Genomic DNA, 18,208 nt, shown 5'->3' with positions numbered 1-18,208 from the left:
GTAGGAGCAAGGACACATCCCTGTTTTGACTCCCACTCTTCAGATGTAGATCCATCGTAGTACACTGTTGCTTTATATCTTCATGAAAAGATATTGAGTTTGAGTAGAGTTGGTGGACAGCCAATCTTAGTTAACACTTTGTACAGTCCTGATCTGACTATATCAAATGCTTTTGCTAAGTTCACAAATGCTATAAACAGTAGCTTTTCTTGTTCTCTGCGTTTTTCTTGTAGTTGTCGAAGAGAAAAAATCATGTCCCTTGTTGACCTGCCAGCCCTGAAGCCACACTGTTTCTGGATAGACTCGATCTGCAAACTTTTGCAGGCGATTAAAAATGACACAGGCAAATGCGTTACCTGTAATGCTTAGCAAAGAGATGTCTCTGTAGTTGTTACAGTCCCCTTATTGCCTTTGTTTTTATAGAGAGTAATGATGTTTGCGTCCCTCATATCATGAGGGACTCTCCCGCTTGCCAGCATTTTATAAGTAAGTCATAGAGGAAGGGAATGAGGACTGCCTTGTTAGCCTTCAGGATTTCAGCTGGAATCCCGTCGTTACCTGGTGCTTTTCCACTAGAAAGAGCATCAAGTACTTGGGGAAAGCTCTTCCACTGTAGGCTCTACATCTAGCTCTAACATTTCTGGAAGAGTTGGAATGAGGTTGTCAAGTTCAGGATGTATTATACACTCATGGAAGTAGAGACTTGAGTAGTGTTCTACCCATCCGGACATCTGTTGGTTTTTATCTGTGATCACCTGTCCATTTAGATGTTTTAATGGAGCAACTTTGGTAACGTTTGCTCCAAGTGCTTTCTTCAGTCCATCATACATGGTTTTCAGGTCACACACATTGAATACTTTTTGAATTCCAGAACATAGATCAGCCCGATACTTGTTTACATACCGCTTGGATTCTCTCTGAAGAAGGGATCTTGTATGGCAGAGCTGATCTCTTGAACTTTGCAATGGATTCTTTATGTTGTTCAGAAAAGCCTTGTTCTTTTCTTCAAGAAGAGGCCTGAGAATGTCAACGTTTTCATCAATCCAGTCTTCGTTGGAAAATAGCCGTGTTCCAAAGGCAGATGTGGCATATTCATATATTGCAGCACTTAGCATGGACCATGTCTCGTCAACAGACTGCTGGACAGGTTCGTTTTCCATTTTGAGAGTGAATTCTTCTACAAAGACAGAGCATTTCAGTGCATCTCTAGTACTGAGGGTGTTAACCTTTGGTTTTCTGCAATCCTTTGATGTTTGAAGTTTCTTTGGAGCAATTTTCACTCTACTGATAATCAGTGAGTGAGCTGTGTCACAATCTGCACTGTGATATGCGCGTGTAAATTTAACTGAGTTGAGATGTTTTTTGCGGACCAGTACAAGGTTGAGTTGATGCCAGTGACCAGATCTGGGGTGGGGCCATGAGACCTTGTGGCATTTAAGTTGAAAAAAGTATGTGATGGAGAGGTGATTCTGAGAACTGAATTCAAGAAGCCTTTGATCATTTTCATTCATTTTCCCAATGCCGTGATGACCTAGACAAATGGGCCAGGACTGGTGATCACGTCCCACTCTTGCATTAAAATCACCAAGGATGTACAGTTGTTCACTGGATGAACAGGAATCTACAACTTTCTGAAGATTACCATAAAAGCGGTCCTTGTCTTCAGTGCGTGACATTAGTGTGGGTGCATAAATACTTATGATGTTAACATATCCTGACTTGGTGCTGAGCTTTAGGGATATAACACATTCTGATTCAGTTATGGGTGTATTGATAAAGTTCATCAGATTGTTTTGAGCAGGAAAGCCAACTCCGTAAAGACGGCATTTCTCTGAGCTCATAGCCTTCCAGAAGGTGTAGCTGGTTTCTTTTACTAATTCAGCATCTGCTAGTCTGGTCTCCTGGAGAGCAGCAATGTCAACATTCAATTTATGTAACTATTGGTCTATGACTGCTATTTTACGTATTGAATCAGTGTTTGTAAGATCATGATCAGGTTCAAGTCTGGGACATGTTGTCCGCACATTCTAGCTACCAAGCCGGAGGCAAGTTGGTTTATTATATCGACTGTAGTAGCTGTGTATAGCTGTGTGTGGGTAAGTCCTCCCGCACACTGCATTGCCTGGGCTAGTAAATAGTTAGTTACTTTGTTAGTTTATATAATTTTTTGAAAGAGAGAGATAGAGAGAGAGAGAATGAAATATAAGGGGCTTTCTTCTTTTCTCTCAGCTAATCCCTTCAAGCAGTCTCTGACTGCTTACACAGACATGCCTGGATCACCTGGTTTTAAATGCTGTACTTCATGTAAAGACCATATTCCGTTCTCGAATGGTCACTCACAATACGTCCATTGTCTTGGAGAGCAGCATATCTCTCAGAAATGCCCTCACTGTGCAAAGCTAAAATCATGGGCGTGGGAAGACAGAGACCTCCGACTCAAATTATTTTTATTAGAAAACTCGCTTCTGCGAGCCTCTGATCCGAGCCACCAGCCTGAGGAACCCGAACAGCGGGGATCCAAAAAGCCCGCTAGAAAGCGAGCCTCCTCAGCGCCTCAAGGTTTGGCATAGTAGGGGTCCTGTCTCCTCTGTGACCCGGGGTCCCTCTGCGCTGTGATGGGAGATTCTCACTGATTCTCCCAAATGTGTGTTAACCCAGACACCCAGCCTCAGCCTCCCAGGGAGGGAGACACAGGGAGGAGGGCGGAGACCTGCACCTGGCTGGGGGGCAGGGCTGGAAGAGTTTTAGTTTCTGTCTGGAATCATGGAGGAAGCAGCCTAACCAACGGTCTGGGATTTAGGGGCCCAGTTTCCCCCATCTCAAGGGGGGCTGAGGCATCCTAGGCCTGCCCTGTAACCAGATGACATCTATGCTGTGCTGTATCCTGGAGAAGCAATAAACTCCCTATGACACCACTGTCCTCTCTGGAGCCCCTAGCGGAGGCAAACAGCGTGCAAGTGCTAAATCACGCTCTGAGGCAACAGGCTTCAAGTTGCTTTCCTCACTGGCTGCAGCGCCATCCAGCAGTGATACACTCTTGCCCATGCAGCAAGAGTAGGTGCTATGTTAGTAGGTGCCTCCGCTTCCACCACAGAGGTGTCCTATGTGCCACAACTGCCCTCGGCACCGAGGCGTGATTCAGTATCTCAGTCTCTGTGCTTCCCGTTACGGCACCGGCAACATCTGTTGGGCACTACACTCAACACAGAGACTACTTAGTCTCAGCCACATGTATCTCACCAATTTTACAACCTGAGAGCTCTCTTCCTATGTTAACATCACAGGGATCACTCTCTCAGGAAAAATTTTCATTTGACTCTGATGATGACTTCTCTAGGGGGTTTTCACCAGAGAATTCCCCTTATACAGCTCAGAGTATCTTCTCTCCCAAATTTGGGAATATGCCTCCATATTATGGCAATCCCTGGGCACCTCCACTCAGCCGTACCTATAATGGCAACACTGGGACAAAGGGCAATATTACCAGAAACACCGCGGAGCCGGAAGAGAGAGTGCAATACTCCCACTCTAAACAAATACAAGGAGAACCACTCCAACAGGAGGCTGTGACTCCTCCTGGCTCAAAGGACCCACTCCAGCGGAGGAAGGGTTTATGGCCCCAGCTTCAACGACTTTAGATGACACAACACATATCCAAGACGTTTTTAGACGTGTAGCTGCAGAATTGAAAGTTCCTCTCCAGGAGGTTGTGGAAAATCAACACGACCTAACAGACATACTTCACTCAGTAATACCATCAAAGATAGCATTGCCAATCAATCCAGCAATAATGGAACCAGCCAAGATGCTGTGGCAAACTCTGGTGTCAATCTCTTCTCCTGTTAAGAGAACTGATAAGAAATATTATGTCCCACCCAAGGGTTAAGAATTCCTTCCCACCCAGCACCTAATTCTCTCCTGGTGGAGGCTGTACAACAAAAATCTAAGCAACAGCAATACCGGTCTACTCCATCTGATCGTGATAGCAAAAATATGTCTTCTGCTTTTCAATTTTGCATTTCAAATTGCACAGCTTTATTGAGCAAATACAATTATAGAAATTACACCAAACTGAATGACTTAGTTGCAGACATGCCTGAGACTAAAAGGCAGCAAAACATAGCATTGATATCCGAAGGCCACACAATTTCAAGAACAGCATTACAGGCTGCCTTAGCTGCACGTTCTGCAGCAACATCGGTAGTAATGACAAGGGCATTGTGGTTTAGCTCCACTCCATTCCCCAGGGAGATTGAATCTACAGTAGAAGATCTGCTCTTCGATGGTTGCAGAATATTTCTGCAGTCTCTCGGGATCCACAGCCAACCACCTAGAAAAAGCCAGAAGAGGTATTAGCTTCATCCAAGACCTTGATATCTTCCATATACTGTGACAGACCACAGTCTGCAAACTGCAAAACTCTTCTAGATGGCAGCCATATTGGGAGGTGGGTTAATGCTTTCTTGTTTCCAAATTAGCCTCACCTGAATACAGCCCAGCAGCCAGGATAGAAAATAGAGGCCTAATTAGGAGGCAGCTTGCAGCTGGGGTTAATTAAGCACCTCCTGCCAATTAAGGCCTCTGGGGTTCCTATAAAAGGATTCCTCCCAAGCAGCGGGGGGGGGGAGAGTTTTTGGAAGGTGCACAGAAGAGAGCTGGGGAACAGAGCAGAGCAAGGAAATGTTGAATCCCAAGGACTAGCCTGTGATGAGAATGACTTTAAGTGGAGACCCTTGCCTCTAGGGAAATCTCAGGACAACAGAGGGGGCTCCGTGAGTCTCTCAAGTGCTCAAGTATCCGTCAAGAAGAGCAGAACTCCCAGGGAGCTACCAAGGGACTTTGTAAAAGGGTGTCACAATACATAACACTAAAATAGATGAGACCACCAGCAGCAGAACAGAGGCAGAAACCAACGATGTCGCCCTTCCTCTGCTAATTCTCAACAGACACAGCAGTCCAACAAGCAAATTTGATCATCAGGTGAAGGGTCTGGAGGGCCTCTCACCTATTCCAACGCCATTGCTGCAAGCAAATCTCTTCCATCACCGATTGTTGCCTTTCTTCAACAACTGACAACGTGTAACCTCTGATAGATGGGTCCTGCAGATACTTCAGAAAGACTACCTTATCCCCTTGTTTCCATATCCCCTCTCCGCCCCCCACGAGAGCCCCTTTCAACAAGAAGTGGAGCACCTCTTAGGCATTGGACTGATTGAACCAGTCCCTACACAATTTAGAGGCAAGGGATTCTACTCCACTACTTCTTGACAGAGAGAAGATCAGGGAGTTGGATTCTACTCCCACTACTTGTTGACACAGAAAAGATCAGGGAGTTGGAAGCCCATACTGGATCTTTGAGCACTCAATGAAATCGTACAGAAACAAAAATTCAAGGTGGTAATGCTTACAACCATATTACTGGCATTGGAAAAGGATGACTGGTTCTCGTCCCTTGACTTGCAAGGTGCATATTTTCACATTGCCATCCACTCTGCTCACAGGTGTGTTCATTTTGTTGTAGATTCTTAACACTACCAATAAAGAGTGCTTCCTTTCGGACTCTCTGCAGCCCCCAGGGTCATCTTAAAAGTGCTGGTGGTCGTTACAGCGTACCTGAGGAAAGAGTGTTACCATATTTCCTTAGCTAGACTGCCTCCTGAAGTTGTGCTCACCCAACAATTCCTGCCACTCTGTCACAAGACACATATTCTGACCCCTGGGCCTTCAGGTGAACAAAGCCAAATCGACATTCTATTCTACACAAAAGATACAGTTCATAGGAGTATGCCTCAATTTGACAACAGGTACCGCATTCCTACCTACAGACTGTTTTCAAAAAATCGTAGCCTCAGTAAATAACTTACGATCCAGCCCCTACACAACAGCACTCGAATGCCTTTGGCTGTTGGGGCACATGCCAGCGTGCAACTTTGTACTTGGCAATGCCTGTCTGCGCACGAGATGCTTACAGAGCTGGTTGGGACAGGTGTACAAACCTAATGTCCATCCGCTATCCAACTCCCCTGCTCTTCCAGGGGTGGTAAAGAAATCCTTTTGCTGGTGGCTGAGCCCAATTAACCTGTGTCGCGGATTCTCCTTCTACTCACCAGAACCATCTGTCTCCATGATGACGGATGCATCTCGTACAGGATGGGGTGCCCATCTGTACCATCATACTTGCTAGGGCCTGTGGTCCAGCACCAACAAGAATTTGCACATCAGCGTCCTAGAACTGCGGGCAGTCAGGGATGCATGCGCCAATTTCCTCCTATTCATCGCCAACAGACACGTCAGACTGTACATAGACAATGTTGCAGCAATGTTTTACATAAATCGTCAGGGTGGAGCCTGATCTCGAGCACTCTGCCCAGAGGCCATAGCACTTTGGAACTGGTGTCTGAAATGCAACACAGTTATCACCGCAGTGCATCTTTCAGAAGCCTTGAATACAAAGGCAGATGCACTCAGCAGAGCCCTCCAGGTCAAGCATGAGTGGCAAATGAACCTGCACATATTGGCGGACATCTTCCACTGACTGGGTCACCCTTCCATAGATCTGTTTGCCATGCAGTTCAACAGTCAATGCCTCCTATTCTGTTCCATGGCAGGAATAGGCTAAGGGTCAGTGGGGGGTGCCTTTCTCATCACATGGATGTCCCACCTATTCTACGCATTTCCTCCGATTCCCCTGTTGAACAGGATGGCTCACAAAATGAGGGACAGGGCCCGTCTCATATGTACAGCACCAGCATGGCCTTGCTAGCGATGATTTTTCTCCTGACGGCAAAATCCTGCGCCCCCATTTACCTTTCATCAGGGATCTCATTCTTCACCTGGGCTCCCAAGATGCCCACCCGAACCTCCACTCGCTACACCTGAAGGAGTGGCTCCTGGATGGTTCTCTGACCTAGAGTTGACCTGCTCAGAGCAACAAACGGTCCTTCTACACAGTAGGGCACAGAACACCTGCAAAACTTACTTTCGGAAATGGAAAAGATTCTCGATGCGGTGTGCTTGTCACCAGCTGGTTACTTCAACATCCCCCTTACCTACCATCCTTAACTATCTTCTGCACCTTAAAAAAGCGAGACTCTCAATAAGCCCTATTAAAGTTGACCTTTCATGCATTGCTATGTTACACCCCAGGATAAACGACTCGTCCATATTTGCTCATCCACTCACTAAGAGGTTCTTAAAGGGCCTGCAGGCCGTTTATCCAGATATCAATCCACCAATGAAACCGTGGAACCTGCATTTAGTATTGAATGCTCTAACTAGGCTTCCCTTACAACCAGTGGCGACAGCCTTGTTATTGCACTTGGCCATGAAAATGGTTTTCTTGATAGCCATTACCTCAACCAGACAGGTAGGAGAGATCGCGGCCCTAATGGTGAGTCTTTTTTTAAAGACAGTTTTATGAATCTTATCTCATATGGCAGTCATTCCATACCCCTAATAATTTTGGTTGCCCTTTTCTGACCTTTTTCCAAAGCAAAGTTTTCTGCCCCAAACATCTCTAGACTAGAGAGGAAGCCTTTCTTCACACTTCAGATGTTGGAAGGGCATTTGCCTTTTATCTGGAAAGCACTAAATGCTTTAGTGTTTGTGAGAGACTGTTTGTGGAGAGAGTTAGAGGAGCCCTGGTCTTCACTCAAAAATTCTCCAGGTGGGTTTTTGTTGGTGTTCTCTGTTGCGACAAGCTCAACCTCCTGTTCAAGTTACGTATTACTCCACTTGATCAAAGGCTATTTCCCAGACCCTATTAAAAAAGTTCTTATTGGAGAAATATGCAAAGATGCCACATGAGCTTTGGGCCTCATCATTTTGTAATCTGCTATTCTATACATGCCTGTAGAGCAAGATGCCACATTGGCATTGTTGGAGTCTGGTACCAAAATATTCACCTCCTTTACACAGTACTGCCCAGGAATCACCTGAAGTGGAGGACTGATTTGGGGGCATTATTCAAAAGGGGAGGAGTTCTTTACCTTTTACAGTAACTGGAATTCTTTGAGATGTTTGTCCGTATGAGTGGCCACTAGGTGCCATCCTTCTGCATTGGCTTTTTCTTTTATGGCACAGTGTTAGAGAAGGAATTTAATTGTATTCCGTAACACTCCCCTTATAGAATCTTCTTATGGGGAATGAACTGTCGTTGCTACCAGAAATTTCTGATCAAATGTGTTTGAGGCTTGTGCACGACTAAAAATGGAGCACCCATAGGGAGACATGTTCTGCTCTTATTACAAACCTCTCAATGAACTTAAATTAATTTACTGCTACCTAACTCGTCCTTTAATACGCTGTCATTGGTAGATTATTTTGTACCAAGGTGACTGCCCCCAGAAATGTTTTTAGAAATGCAAGATGTGATAAATGCCTTCAAATATACTTCTGTTCAAGGGTCGCTTATCGGCATTATTCCAGAGCTTTGAATGTTGAGACTGCTGGGTTGAAGAGAGTTAGTGGATTTTTAAAATCTATTATCTCTATAATTTTAGTAGTTTCAAAAGATACTTCTCTGCATATGTTTCTGCTGGATCCTTTGATTTAATGAGTTCTCTCACTAGCTACTGTTAGAAGCATGTGGGTAAATCTCCCTATGGAATTATAATATTGTGTTGTCATTCCCAATATGCTCTCTAGAAAGCACTATGTTTGTATTGATAGCTACTCCAGATAAACATTTCTGATATTTTTATAATCTTTCTGGGAAGTACTTCATTTGGGGACAAGATTCTCTAATGAACAACAGTAAGGAACAGTGTTGATCCTTTGAATGCTACATGCAGGAACAGTAGTGTCCTATATGTAGATACTTCAGTGCCTCATGTTTAGAGATGCACTAGTCTTTATGCTGTTACCATATCTCAGATCTTACTAAGGAACTTAACATTATATTCTCACCAGTACCAATACTTCATTGTGTGAGTTTATTGAAAACAGTATAGGAACTTTTGTTTTTACACATCTAGGTAATGCTTCCATCTATGTACATATTCTCTAAAGTGCTGCGCTTCTTGGTAATACTTAGTTAAATTTCTGTGAATTATTTTTGGTCAGCTCGTCTGGGAATTTTTTTAAAACATTTTTTTTAAATTCAGGAGGAATTTGAAGTTGAAAGGAAGACTGACTTGCACAGCAAGGAGCAGATGTTGATACAAGAGACAGAAAAGGCACAAGACTGTTTCCAAAAGGAGAGAGAGGAATTATCAGTACAGATCCAGGAAAAGATAAATAAAATCATCCAGGTATGTGGAATACTGAAGCTTAGATTTTAATTGCACTTTTCTTGTCTCCTGTTTTAAACATAGCTTCCCCTCCCATGAGTCTATACAAGGGCTGTCATTTTGGTGCAGTCATTGATTTATAACTATTTTTAAGGCATTGTTAGCTTCTTCTGTATGCTAGTATGTTATGGGAATAGCATTGCACCTCAGTGAAGAAAACCTTGTGACATAGCATGGTTGAGGCTGCTTCGAAGGGAACCTATCGTCCCAGTTATTTTCAGTGATTGTTTCAATATTTGAATGATTTTTTGGTATTTAGGCAAATGTACCAGATATGTCTTGCATAGAAGGGACATCCTTGTGTTGAAGTGAGGGTGTTAGACAAGGGAGAGGAAGGGACAGACAAGGGTAACAATAATTACTCTTAAGGCATGTGTATATATTGGTGATTCTATGTGTTTGCTTGTCTGTCCTCTCCTTTGTTTCTTGCAGGTGAGATGGGTTAGGTTTAGGAGGGATTTAGCAGTGATGGCTTGGCAAAGAAATTTGGGGCATCAGGGTACCATGAAAAAAGGTTCAGACATACCTGTGAGCGACAATGCTGGCTGATGTTTTGACTTTTAAACACATTGCCTCTGCTATAAACTCTATAGTCCTCTCTTAAAAACTAAGCTTTCATTCTCTTAAATACTAACTTATTACGTTTCACTTTTAGTAGTGTTAGATCAAAATAAGCTACATTTGTGACTTTTGAAACAAAACTGGGAACAATTTCTTGAAGAAACTTGTATGCAAATGCAAGATGCCTGGTTTGACGTCAAAACAGTTCAGTTTGAATACTTTATATCAGTGTGGGCAAATTCCAGCCAGCAGGATGGATTCGGTTCACAGGATTAATCCCTGGTTGGCTCCCACCTCTATATTTACCTGCGCCTCCACAGTATTGAGTGATGGCAGCTTTCGTTGGCGGATCAGCATTCTGTGCCAATTGGAGCGATGGGAACCGTGGTCCCAGTCCATGCTGCTTTCCGCTGCTCCAAATGGTCATCTGCGGTCAACGAGAGCGTCCATCACCTGATGCCTGCAGAAATGCATATTTTAGTCCCAGGCTTCATTTGCAAGTTCGAATGACTACATTAGCCACCCTAGTTCGAACTAGGGTGGCTAGTGTAGCCATACCCTAGGAGAGCAAAACAGTTTTAACTGACATTGTTTGTCTTTTTTCTGTCCTCCAACTTTTGTGCTACTAGAATCAAAAGTAGAATGCAGTCCTCCAGCGCTTCTCTGTATTGCCAATAAGATTTCAGAATAAAATCACTTAATAAAATATACAAGTTTGATTAAAAAATTACTGGCTTTTTATCCCCTTGCCTTTTTGTTTGGTTTCCCACAGCTGGAAAATAAAGTGGAATCTTTAAATCATGAGTTGGAGGTGACTAACTCAGAGCTAGAGACCCTCCTACAGCGAAGAGACAGAGAAAACCAAGAAGGAGAGAACTTGGTAGCTATGTTGAGATCTGATATTGAACTGTCCCAGAATGAAAGGTGAGTTCATTTTGGGATATATAGCATGCAAAGTATTGTATCTGTTTATTTTCTGGTAAACAAAATGGTAAGTAAGCCAAATTAAATGTATAAGAAAATGACAATGTTTTTGCTTTCATTGAAGCATATCCAAATTGCTGTTAGCCTTTACAAGCTAAAAATTTAGGATACCTTGAAAATGAACATTGCTCTTCTGGCATCTACTTCACCAACTGTGGTATTTGTTCATTATCTGAGGGTTTTTCTGGAGTCTGATGAAAGAGCTGGTTAGATTTGTTCAGCTTACCTCTGGATACATCAGAATATCAGTAACAATTGGAATTGAGAAGTAATTGAAAATAGACGCTGTAGTGGAAAAATCATATGGATTATTGAAATGAGAGTAATGGATAGTCCTTATCTCATGGTAGATGATCTCTGGAAAATCTCTGTATGGTGTAAAGTTTCTTTTCCCAGTATGTTTCCAACACTAATCTTTACAAATACGCCAGTGTTGGAAATGATCATGTTTATCCCACATGCCAGTTACAGGCATGGTTTTAAATATGGCCTGTTTGATCAAAGGTATTTTGAATTTAATATTTATATCTTTTGAAAACTTTAGATCGGAATTACTGCAATTCATTTTACTATGCTGTTCATAATCTGTTCATTTGCCTCTTTCTCAGGGGTTACTGTAACTGATGTTGATTTGCCTTATAAGCGTTTTAGTTGATATTTGAAATGTCGCACATGATGGTGACTATTACCTGTTCGCCAAGAATGTACTCTGGGACTATGCAACAAAGAAGGATGTAGCATTGTCCCAAATGGCTTATAATGAAAACAGGCAGACCATATAGTTAAAATGTGACGATGCAGAGGCTGGTATACCAAAACAGAAGCTGTAGACTTTAATTTTCCAAATATATAAATATGTATTGGGTACTTGATTCGTTAGTTGAAAACTTTTCTGTAGTAGAATGTGTGTGTGGGGACGGGGGAAGTGTTTCAGAGACGTCTGAGTGAGGAAAAGGACATCAGTTAGTGCAGAAATAAAGTAATGGATATCTTGGTGCATGGAATGGAATTGAAGTGAAGGTGCTAAGAGGAGAGTCAGATAAAGATACAAAGAAGGGTATGTTGAAGTACAGGAAACAACATGGGGAGTAGGAGGAAATGGGAGAAACAAAAATGGAATTGTGCCATGCCACAAAGGTGAGAAAAATATAATACAGAAGACAAGCGGAAGCCATTGAAACAGTTTGAAGGCTGGAGTAAAGTGGCCACTACTGTAGGAGTGAAAGAGTTTTTAGAACTCTAATTTCTTCATAGGTTAAGAATTAAAGTTAGGCCAGTCATGAGAAGGGTGTATTAGACAAGGGTGGCCAAGAATGGAGAAGGAAAGCATGGTTTTAAGGCAGAGGCGGGGGGAAAAAAAAGCAAGATAATGCTTAAAACTGTATGTGGTGCAAGAGAAGGCTGAGTGTAGTACAGACTAACCAGCTCTCTGCTCTTAGCTGCAGATGGTGATGGAGAGAGGTGGAGGAAGGTCTGTTAATTTTTGAGAGGACAGTGGCTCATACAGGAGTTGACATTGGGGGAAATATTTCCATGTGGATGGGAGATTAGGAGGGAAAAGGTAGAAATGAGTCATCTTCTTAGACCCACAGAAGCTGAGATTGTGGGAGCACATGATGTCCTCAGAGGTGAGAGTTAAGAGGGACCGAGGGCATAACTCTGTGGGAGAGGAGAGAGAGCAGAAGAACAACTAGATTTGATTGGCATGTGTTTTCCAGAGCTAAAGAATTATTCGGCAGGATAAGCTTTAATGCGACATACCAGTGAAAACTCAATTTCTTGCCTTTATTTTATGGAAGGAACTTTCATTATATTGGTATTGTTTTGTGTGGAGAAGCTTAGTAAACATCAAGATGTCTCTTCCCTCAGTAATCCCTAAAAATTCAGTTTGTGATGGCATGAAACCTTCAATTTATTTGCAAAACTTGTCTAATATGTATGAATGGTATAAGGCACTTGTAATAACAAATCAATATTTTACAGATGTTTTTGTTGTTGGGAGATAGCAATTGTTTAGCATTCCAATAGAGCAATGAAGAGACAGTGTCTTAAGGTCTGATTTTAACAAGGTCTAATTTAGCAATTAGTTATCCATTTGGGAGTTTGATAGTAAAAATAGTTGCCAAGTGGCATCCTTACTAGAAGAGACACTTAAATATTGATAAAATGCTGTGCCACAATCACTCAAACCTGCAGAGAGGCAAAGTGTTACCAAGATTTAGGTGCCTCTTCTATTTCACATATCCTGTACTTGGTATTGCATGGTATTTCTATTCTAGGAAAAAACTGCAGGAATCCTATCAGCGAGTTTTGAAATTATTTATGGAAATAGTAAAGACCACGTTAGCTGTAGAAGACCTTATCTGTAAGAAAATTGGTCTCTGTCTTGATGATGATAGTCTGGCATCTGGAGATTCTAGAGAAAGTCGCAGCATGATGGAAGAAGTGGGATTCATACAACATTTCAAAGCCAGAGAGAAGCATGACCTAGAAAAAAGTGAGTGTCAATCTGGGTATAGTTATTTTTTAAAGATAATGTTAATTTCATATCATATAGCCAAGGCTGTAGACATGGGTATTTAGTATTGCAGTGTTTTCTGAAAGGTTTTCTCCATACTTATGTTTGGACTCTGTCAATATTGTGCTTTAATCTTCTTGACCAGGAAGATGCTATGCTGTAGTCAAGACAATTCCACTGTGTGTTCATCAAACCATTATAATGTGTCCTTGTCAACCTCCAAATAGGAGACGACCATTTTTCTCTTATAGCTTTGTGAGCCACAACTGGCACAATGAATGGACTTGGTAGCAACTTCATGCTAGCCACATGGCCTTCTGTTAAGATATAACAGATTGTCATATGTAACTGGTCAACATGAATGTAAGTGTAACTTGTCTTCAGACATCTCAAAGTAGTTCCATAGCTTACAAAAATATATCCAAATTCTATGAAGGGGCATGTCAGTTTTTAAGTATTAAACAGTTTCTTTAAGGTGAAATGTTTTTCTGTTAATTAAACATTGCTCAGTCCTACGCAGCGGTGGTGTTATTTTTGTATATGTTCATGTCACTTAGTTGTGTAATGAGTAGCTGTTTCTGGAATATTTCTTTTTTCTAATTCTTTTTATTTTTTGGTAGGTGACCTGCTTGATGAAACTCTCACAGAACACAACCAGGTATCTGCAGTGACTGACGAAGGGTCTGACCTGAGTCAGCACTTATGTGAGAGTGTTTTTGCAAGCCCAGACCTGGCATTTGAGAATGAAGAGATGATCCTGAAAATCTGTCACCGTTTGCGCACTGCTGTGGAGAAACTTCTAGAGCTGGTTACAGAATCAACTAAACAAGTAAAACTAGATTTCAACCTTTAGCTACATATTGTCATAGCCAGTTGAGGTCTGATGCTCTGACATGTTGACATTATTTGGCATTAAGGCATTTGCACTTTGTAGAATGGGGTTGTTGGGGAGGTGCCTGAAAACCTATGTACACAGCTCCCATTCCTAATAAGAAATCTGTACACATCTTCCTTTTGCTGCATTGATAGTCCTGCCCCTAAAGAAAGAGAGGGGAAAAAAGCACTCTACAGCACAGTACTGTGTTAAACATTATATTAAAAAAGGGGAAGATTAAAAAAAAATTTGACAGGATAATGAAACTGTTTCTGTGCTTGCTTCATTTAAACCAAGGGGGTTGAAAGCTGCATTTTTTTTTGTGAACAGTAAAATTTCAAAGCTGCATTAAGTCAGTGCTTAGTTGTAAAATTTGAAAGAACAACCATAATATTTATTCTTACGAATAACCTCCATTCCCAAGGTGTTTAGAAATCTGAGATTCTACCGTATTTTGGACCTGAACTAGATTACATATCATCTGTATTTTATGAGCTGCCTGTAATAATAAAACAAGATGTCAGTTGCAATGGCACGGTTTAAACTGGAACTTTAACTCAACTGTGTAATAGACATGTATCCCCTCCCTTTTTCCAGATCTGAATTAAGATTGTCTGGTTGTTAGTAGTTGAAGCAAAACCCTCAAGGCTTTCAGGGCCTCTGAAGTGACCTTCCTGCATAAAACAATGAGGACTGACCGGGGGAGGGAGGGGCAGTTCTACTGAGGAAAACTGTCATCCCAGAGACTTTTTAAGAAAGGGATAAAGGGCAGTAATAAAAGGTCACAAAAATCCCTGCTAACCCCATACTTACTTATAGACTTTGCATAGCTTACACACTGCGAAAAGGGGTGGGAAGTCTTGTACAATGCAAACTAGTGCATAGCTGAAAGATGAAACTGTAGGTGTTGCAGTTATTGAGTTAAGCACTGCAAGCAGAAAGATCCTTCATGTGTTTCACGATACTGTCAATCTCCAGAACAGGGGTGGGCAATATTTTTTGATGGGGGGGCCACTCCAAGATTTTGGAAACTGGTTGAGGACCATACTCTTCCAAGATATTAATGGAGGAGGTGCAGGGTTTGGGATGGAGGTTGGGTGCAGAAGGGAGCTTGGGGTAAGGAACTGGGGTGCAGGAGGGAGAATGGAATCTGGGAGGGAGTTTGGGTGAAGTAGCTAGTTGTGACCTAGGGCAGTGGACTGGGATGCAGGATTTTGGGATGTGACCTAGGTTAGGAGGGGCTTGTGATCTGGGGCAGGAGATTGGGGTGCCATACCTGGGAGTGGGTATTGGTGCAGGAGGGGGCAGAGGGTTGGGGAAGGGAGGGGCTAGGGTGCCAGAGGCAGGCTCTGGGTGGAGGTTACTTGCTGTTCCACGTGTCCGTGCTGGGGCATGAGAGAGAAGGCTTCCTACACTGCCTCTGTTCCCAGAAAAAATTCTTGGCTCCTATTGGCTGGAAACAGAGATTGGCCAGTGGGAGCTAAGCGATTTTTTTTGGGGGGAGGGGATGGGAAACAACATGAGAAGTCTCCTTCCTCCCTCCCCAGCAGTCTGGAGTGGAGAACAGCTGGCTTTCTAAAACGTGAGCTGATCTCTGCCTAACGATCCCAGCAAGTGAGCTGCAGTTTGGATCCGGCCCACTGGCAGCCTCTTGCCCACCCCTTCTCTAAAGGGAAACTTAGGACTCAGCTGCTAGCCAATAGCGAAGTTAGCTTTGACTTCAGTGTGAATGGGATCAAAACATGCATTTTGCAGTTAGGTGGTTGTTTGAAAAGACCTACTTTTGTTGTTATTGCTGCAAAACAGTTGGGTATTAATATGTTAAAACAAAGTCCTGTATTAAAACATGTTAGGACTATGTAGCCGAAGCACTTGATAAATATGTCAAATGAGTCCCCTTCTTGTAAGAGTTCAGATTAGTGTTTTATGCTGTGATGCACTTTTTTTTTTAAGTTGGAGAAAACACATGAAATTCACGCTCACTTTGAGGAAGAATTCAGCCGTAGAAATCAGGAAACTGCCCAAGTAGTTAGTCAACAGCACGAGCTAATGGAGTGTCTAAATGAGGAAAGTGAAGCAAAGAATCACTTAGCACTGGAGCTTCACAAAGCAGAAGGTAAGGAAATGAAATAGAAATGGAAACATTTCAGATGCTATTTATATATTACAACAAAAAATATTTGAAGGCAATACCTTTGCATTAATAATACACATATACCTGCCCACTTGGTCATTCTAAATTCCTGTGTCATTTGAAAGAGATGCATCTTCTTTCTCACCTCAGACGTGGTACTTGCCTCCCCCCAATGTTCCCTGTAATCTTTTCCATCCATGTGTGGATTTTTTCCATCCTGTGTGCATATGTATCACCAGTAGAAATTAACAAAAAACAACCTAGCTGCGGGCCCTGCGCTGCATTTGAATCTCTCCCGAGCAGCCTCACAAGTGCACAACTTAGAGGGAACACTGCTCGCCGCCATCAAAATTACACTTGCCTGTGACCTGGAATGGGCCCAGTGCTTAGTACTGCACTAGTGGCATGTTGTTTATGCTAAAAATGTCAGAAGTTTATATCATTTGGGAAGAAGAGATGCTTCGTTCTTCAAGGTGTCTGAGCACTTCTGTGCCTCGGTAAGGCTGTGCACACAGGGCAACCAGCTTGTGCTGTTCCAAGCAGTTATCCCGCATGTGCAGCCAACCATCCCCTCAGTTCCTTCTCCACCACCTTTTAGCTTCAGTTGAAACAACAGCAGCACCCTCAGAAAAATTCTTCAACGCCTGTTTTTGCTTAGTGTGCACTCTTTTATTTTGCTTTGGCCCTCTGGGGCCCACCCCATTGCCCTCCAACCCTCCAAAAGCTTCTATTTTCTCCTCAGCCACTTTGCTGGTTATTGGAGGGCCACTTGGCCATACTTGGTTCCCCTGGCTTTAAAAGTTGTTTAACTTGCAGACTCTCCACTCCAGTCTCTGATGGACACTCACAATGTGTGTGTGTGTGTGGGGGGGGGGAACTGATCAGAAGTGTTCCCATTATAAAAAGCTCATGTCCAGAAAGGCCAGGGAATTACAACTAAAACTGATGCTCATGGAGAATCGCTCCACCATGCCTCTTACCCTGAGCATATAACTCTCCCATGCCAACCATCTCTCACAGCTATCTCAGACAAGGGACCCACCTCAGAATTGACCATGAGAGACCCTGCCTCGCCCACAGGCTCAAAAAAAATGCAAAGGTTCCTCCTTTTGGAGTGACTTGCGTCGCAGAAAGTGAGCTCCAGTATCAAAATCTGCCCCAATACTGATGGCACCTAGACTTGAGCACCGGACCATGAGGCACCTGGTCCTTCGGGCGCTGAGACGACCCAAGGAGCGAAAGACTTGGTGTGATCAAGCTCTGACCAGCTCTCAGATGAAAGCTAAGATGGCTCCTCTGGTGCTAAAAAAAATCACAGCCTACCCCAGCATCAAGCAGCTCTGTGGTGCCACCTAAACAGCAACAAGCTCACGGCACCGTTGGTGTAGACACAGCTTCCAACCCTCTTTATGCTGCTTGTACCAATGTTTCTGGAGTGACAGCAATTTACCAGACATACTGATTGACTTGTGGCATCTATGCCTGGAATGCCATTGTTTGGTTCTGATGGCACTGTTAGCACCATGATTTAGTCGGCCTTCTATATCCTGAGGCACTGCCCCTTGTCACTCCAGTGATGAGGATGAGATCTCAGTGGAAGCTCATTGTCACTCCTTGCCCAGACCAGCTGTCGTACTTGGGGGAAAAAGAAGCTATCATAGGTATAAAAGACTGATGGTTGCACCAAAAAAAGTAATTCCTTGTCAAAAAATTATTTAATAATAATGTTGTTTTTTGTATTGTGCTTTGTGCTTAATGCAATCAGAAACATTACCTAATTAAGCTTAATATCAACCTTTGTAGGCAAATATTATGCCCTTTTTATACATGGGGAAATTGATGAACAG

At 42.8% G+C, this 18,208-nt stretch overlaps 1 protein-coding gene across 13 annotated transcripts in view; it reads left to right on the top strand.

The window, feature by feature from the left end:
- The window catches only part of PCNT (pericentrin), a 179,211-nt gene that overhangs the window by 76,944 nt on the left and 84,059 nt on the right, over positions 1 to 18,208 (top strand). For all 13 annotated transcript variants that reach the window (XM_075934141.1, XM_075934137.1, XM_075934138.1 and 10 more), the window contains 5 exons: positions 9,105 to 9,251; positions 10,624 to 10,775; positions 13,115 to 13,332; positions 13,974 to 14,182; positions 16,181 to 16,343. In XM_075934141.1, coding sequence (XP_075790256.1) covers positions 9,105 to 9,251; positions 10,624 to 10,775; positions 13,115 to 13,332; positions 13,974 to 14,182; positions 16,181 to 16,343 — 889 coding nt within the window. The remainder of the gene's footprint in view (positions 1 to 9,104; positions 9,252 to 10,623; positions 10,776 to 13,114; positions 13,333 to 13,973; positions 14,183 to 16,180; positions 16,344 to 18,208) is intronic.

Source organism: Pelodiscus sinensis, chromosome 7, assembly GCF_049634645.1.
Source record: "Pelodiscus sinensis isolate JC-2024 chromosome 7, ASM4963464v1, whole genome shotgun sequence".
NCBI classification, from domain to species: Eukaryota; Metazoa; Chordata; order Testudines; family Trionychidae; genus Pelodiscus; species Pelodiscus sinensis.
Note: the sequence above shows the minus strand (reverse complement) of the source record. Positions and strands in the feature narration are given on the sequence as shown.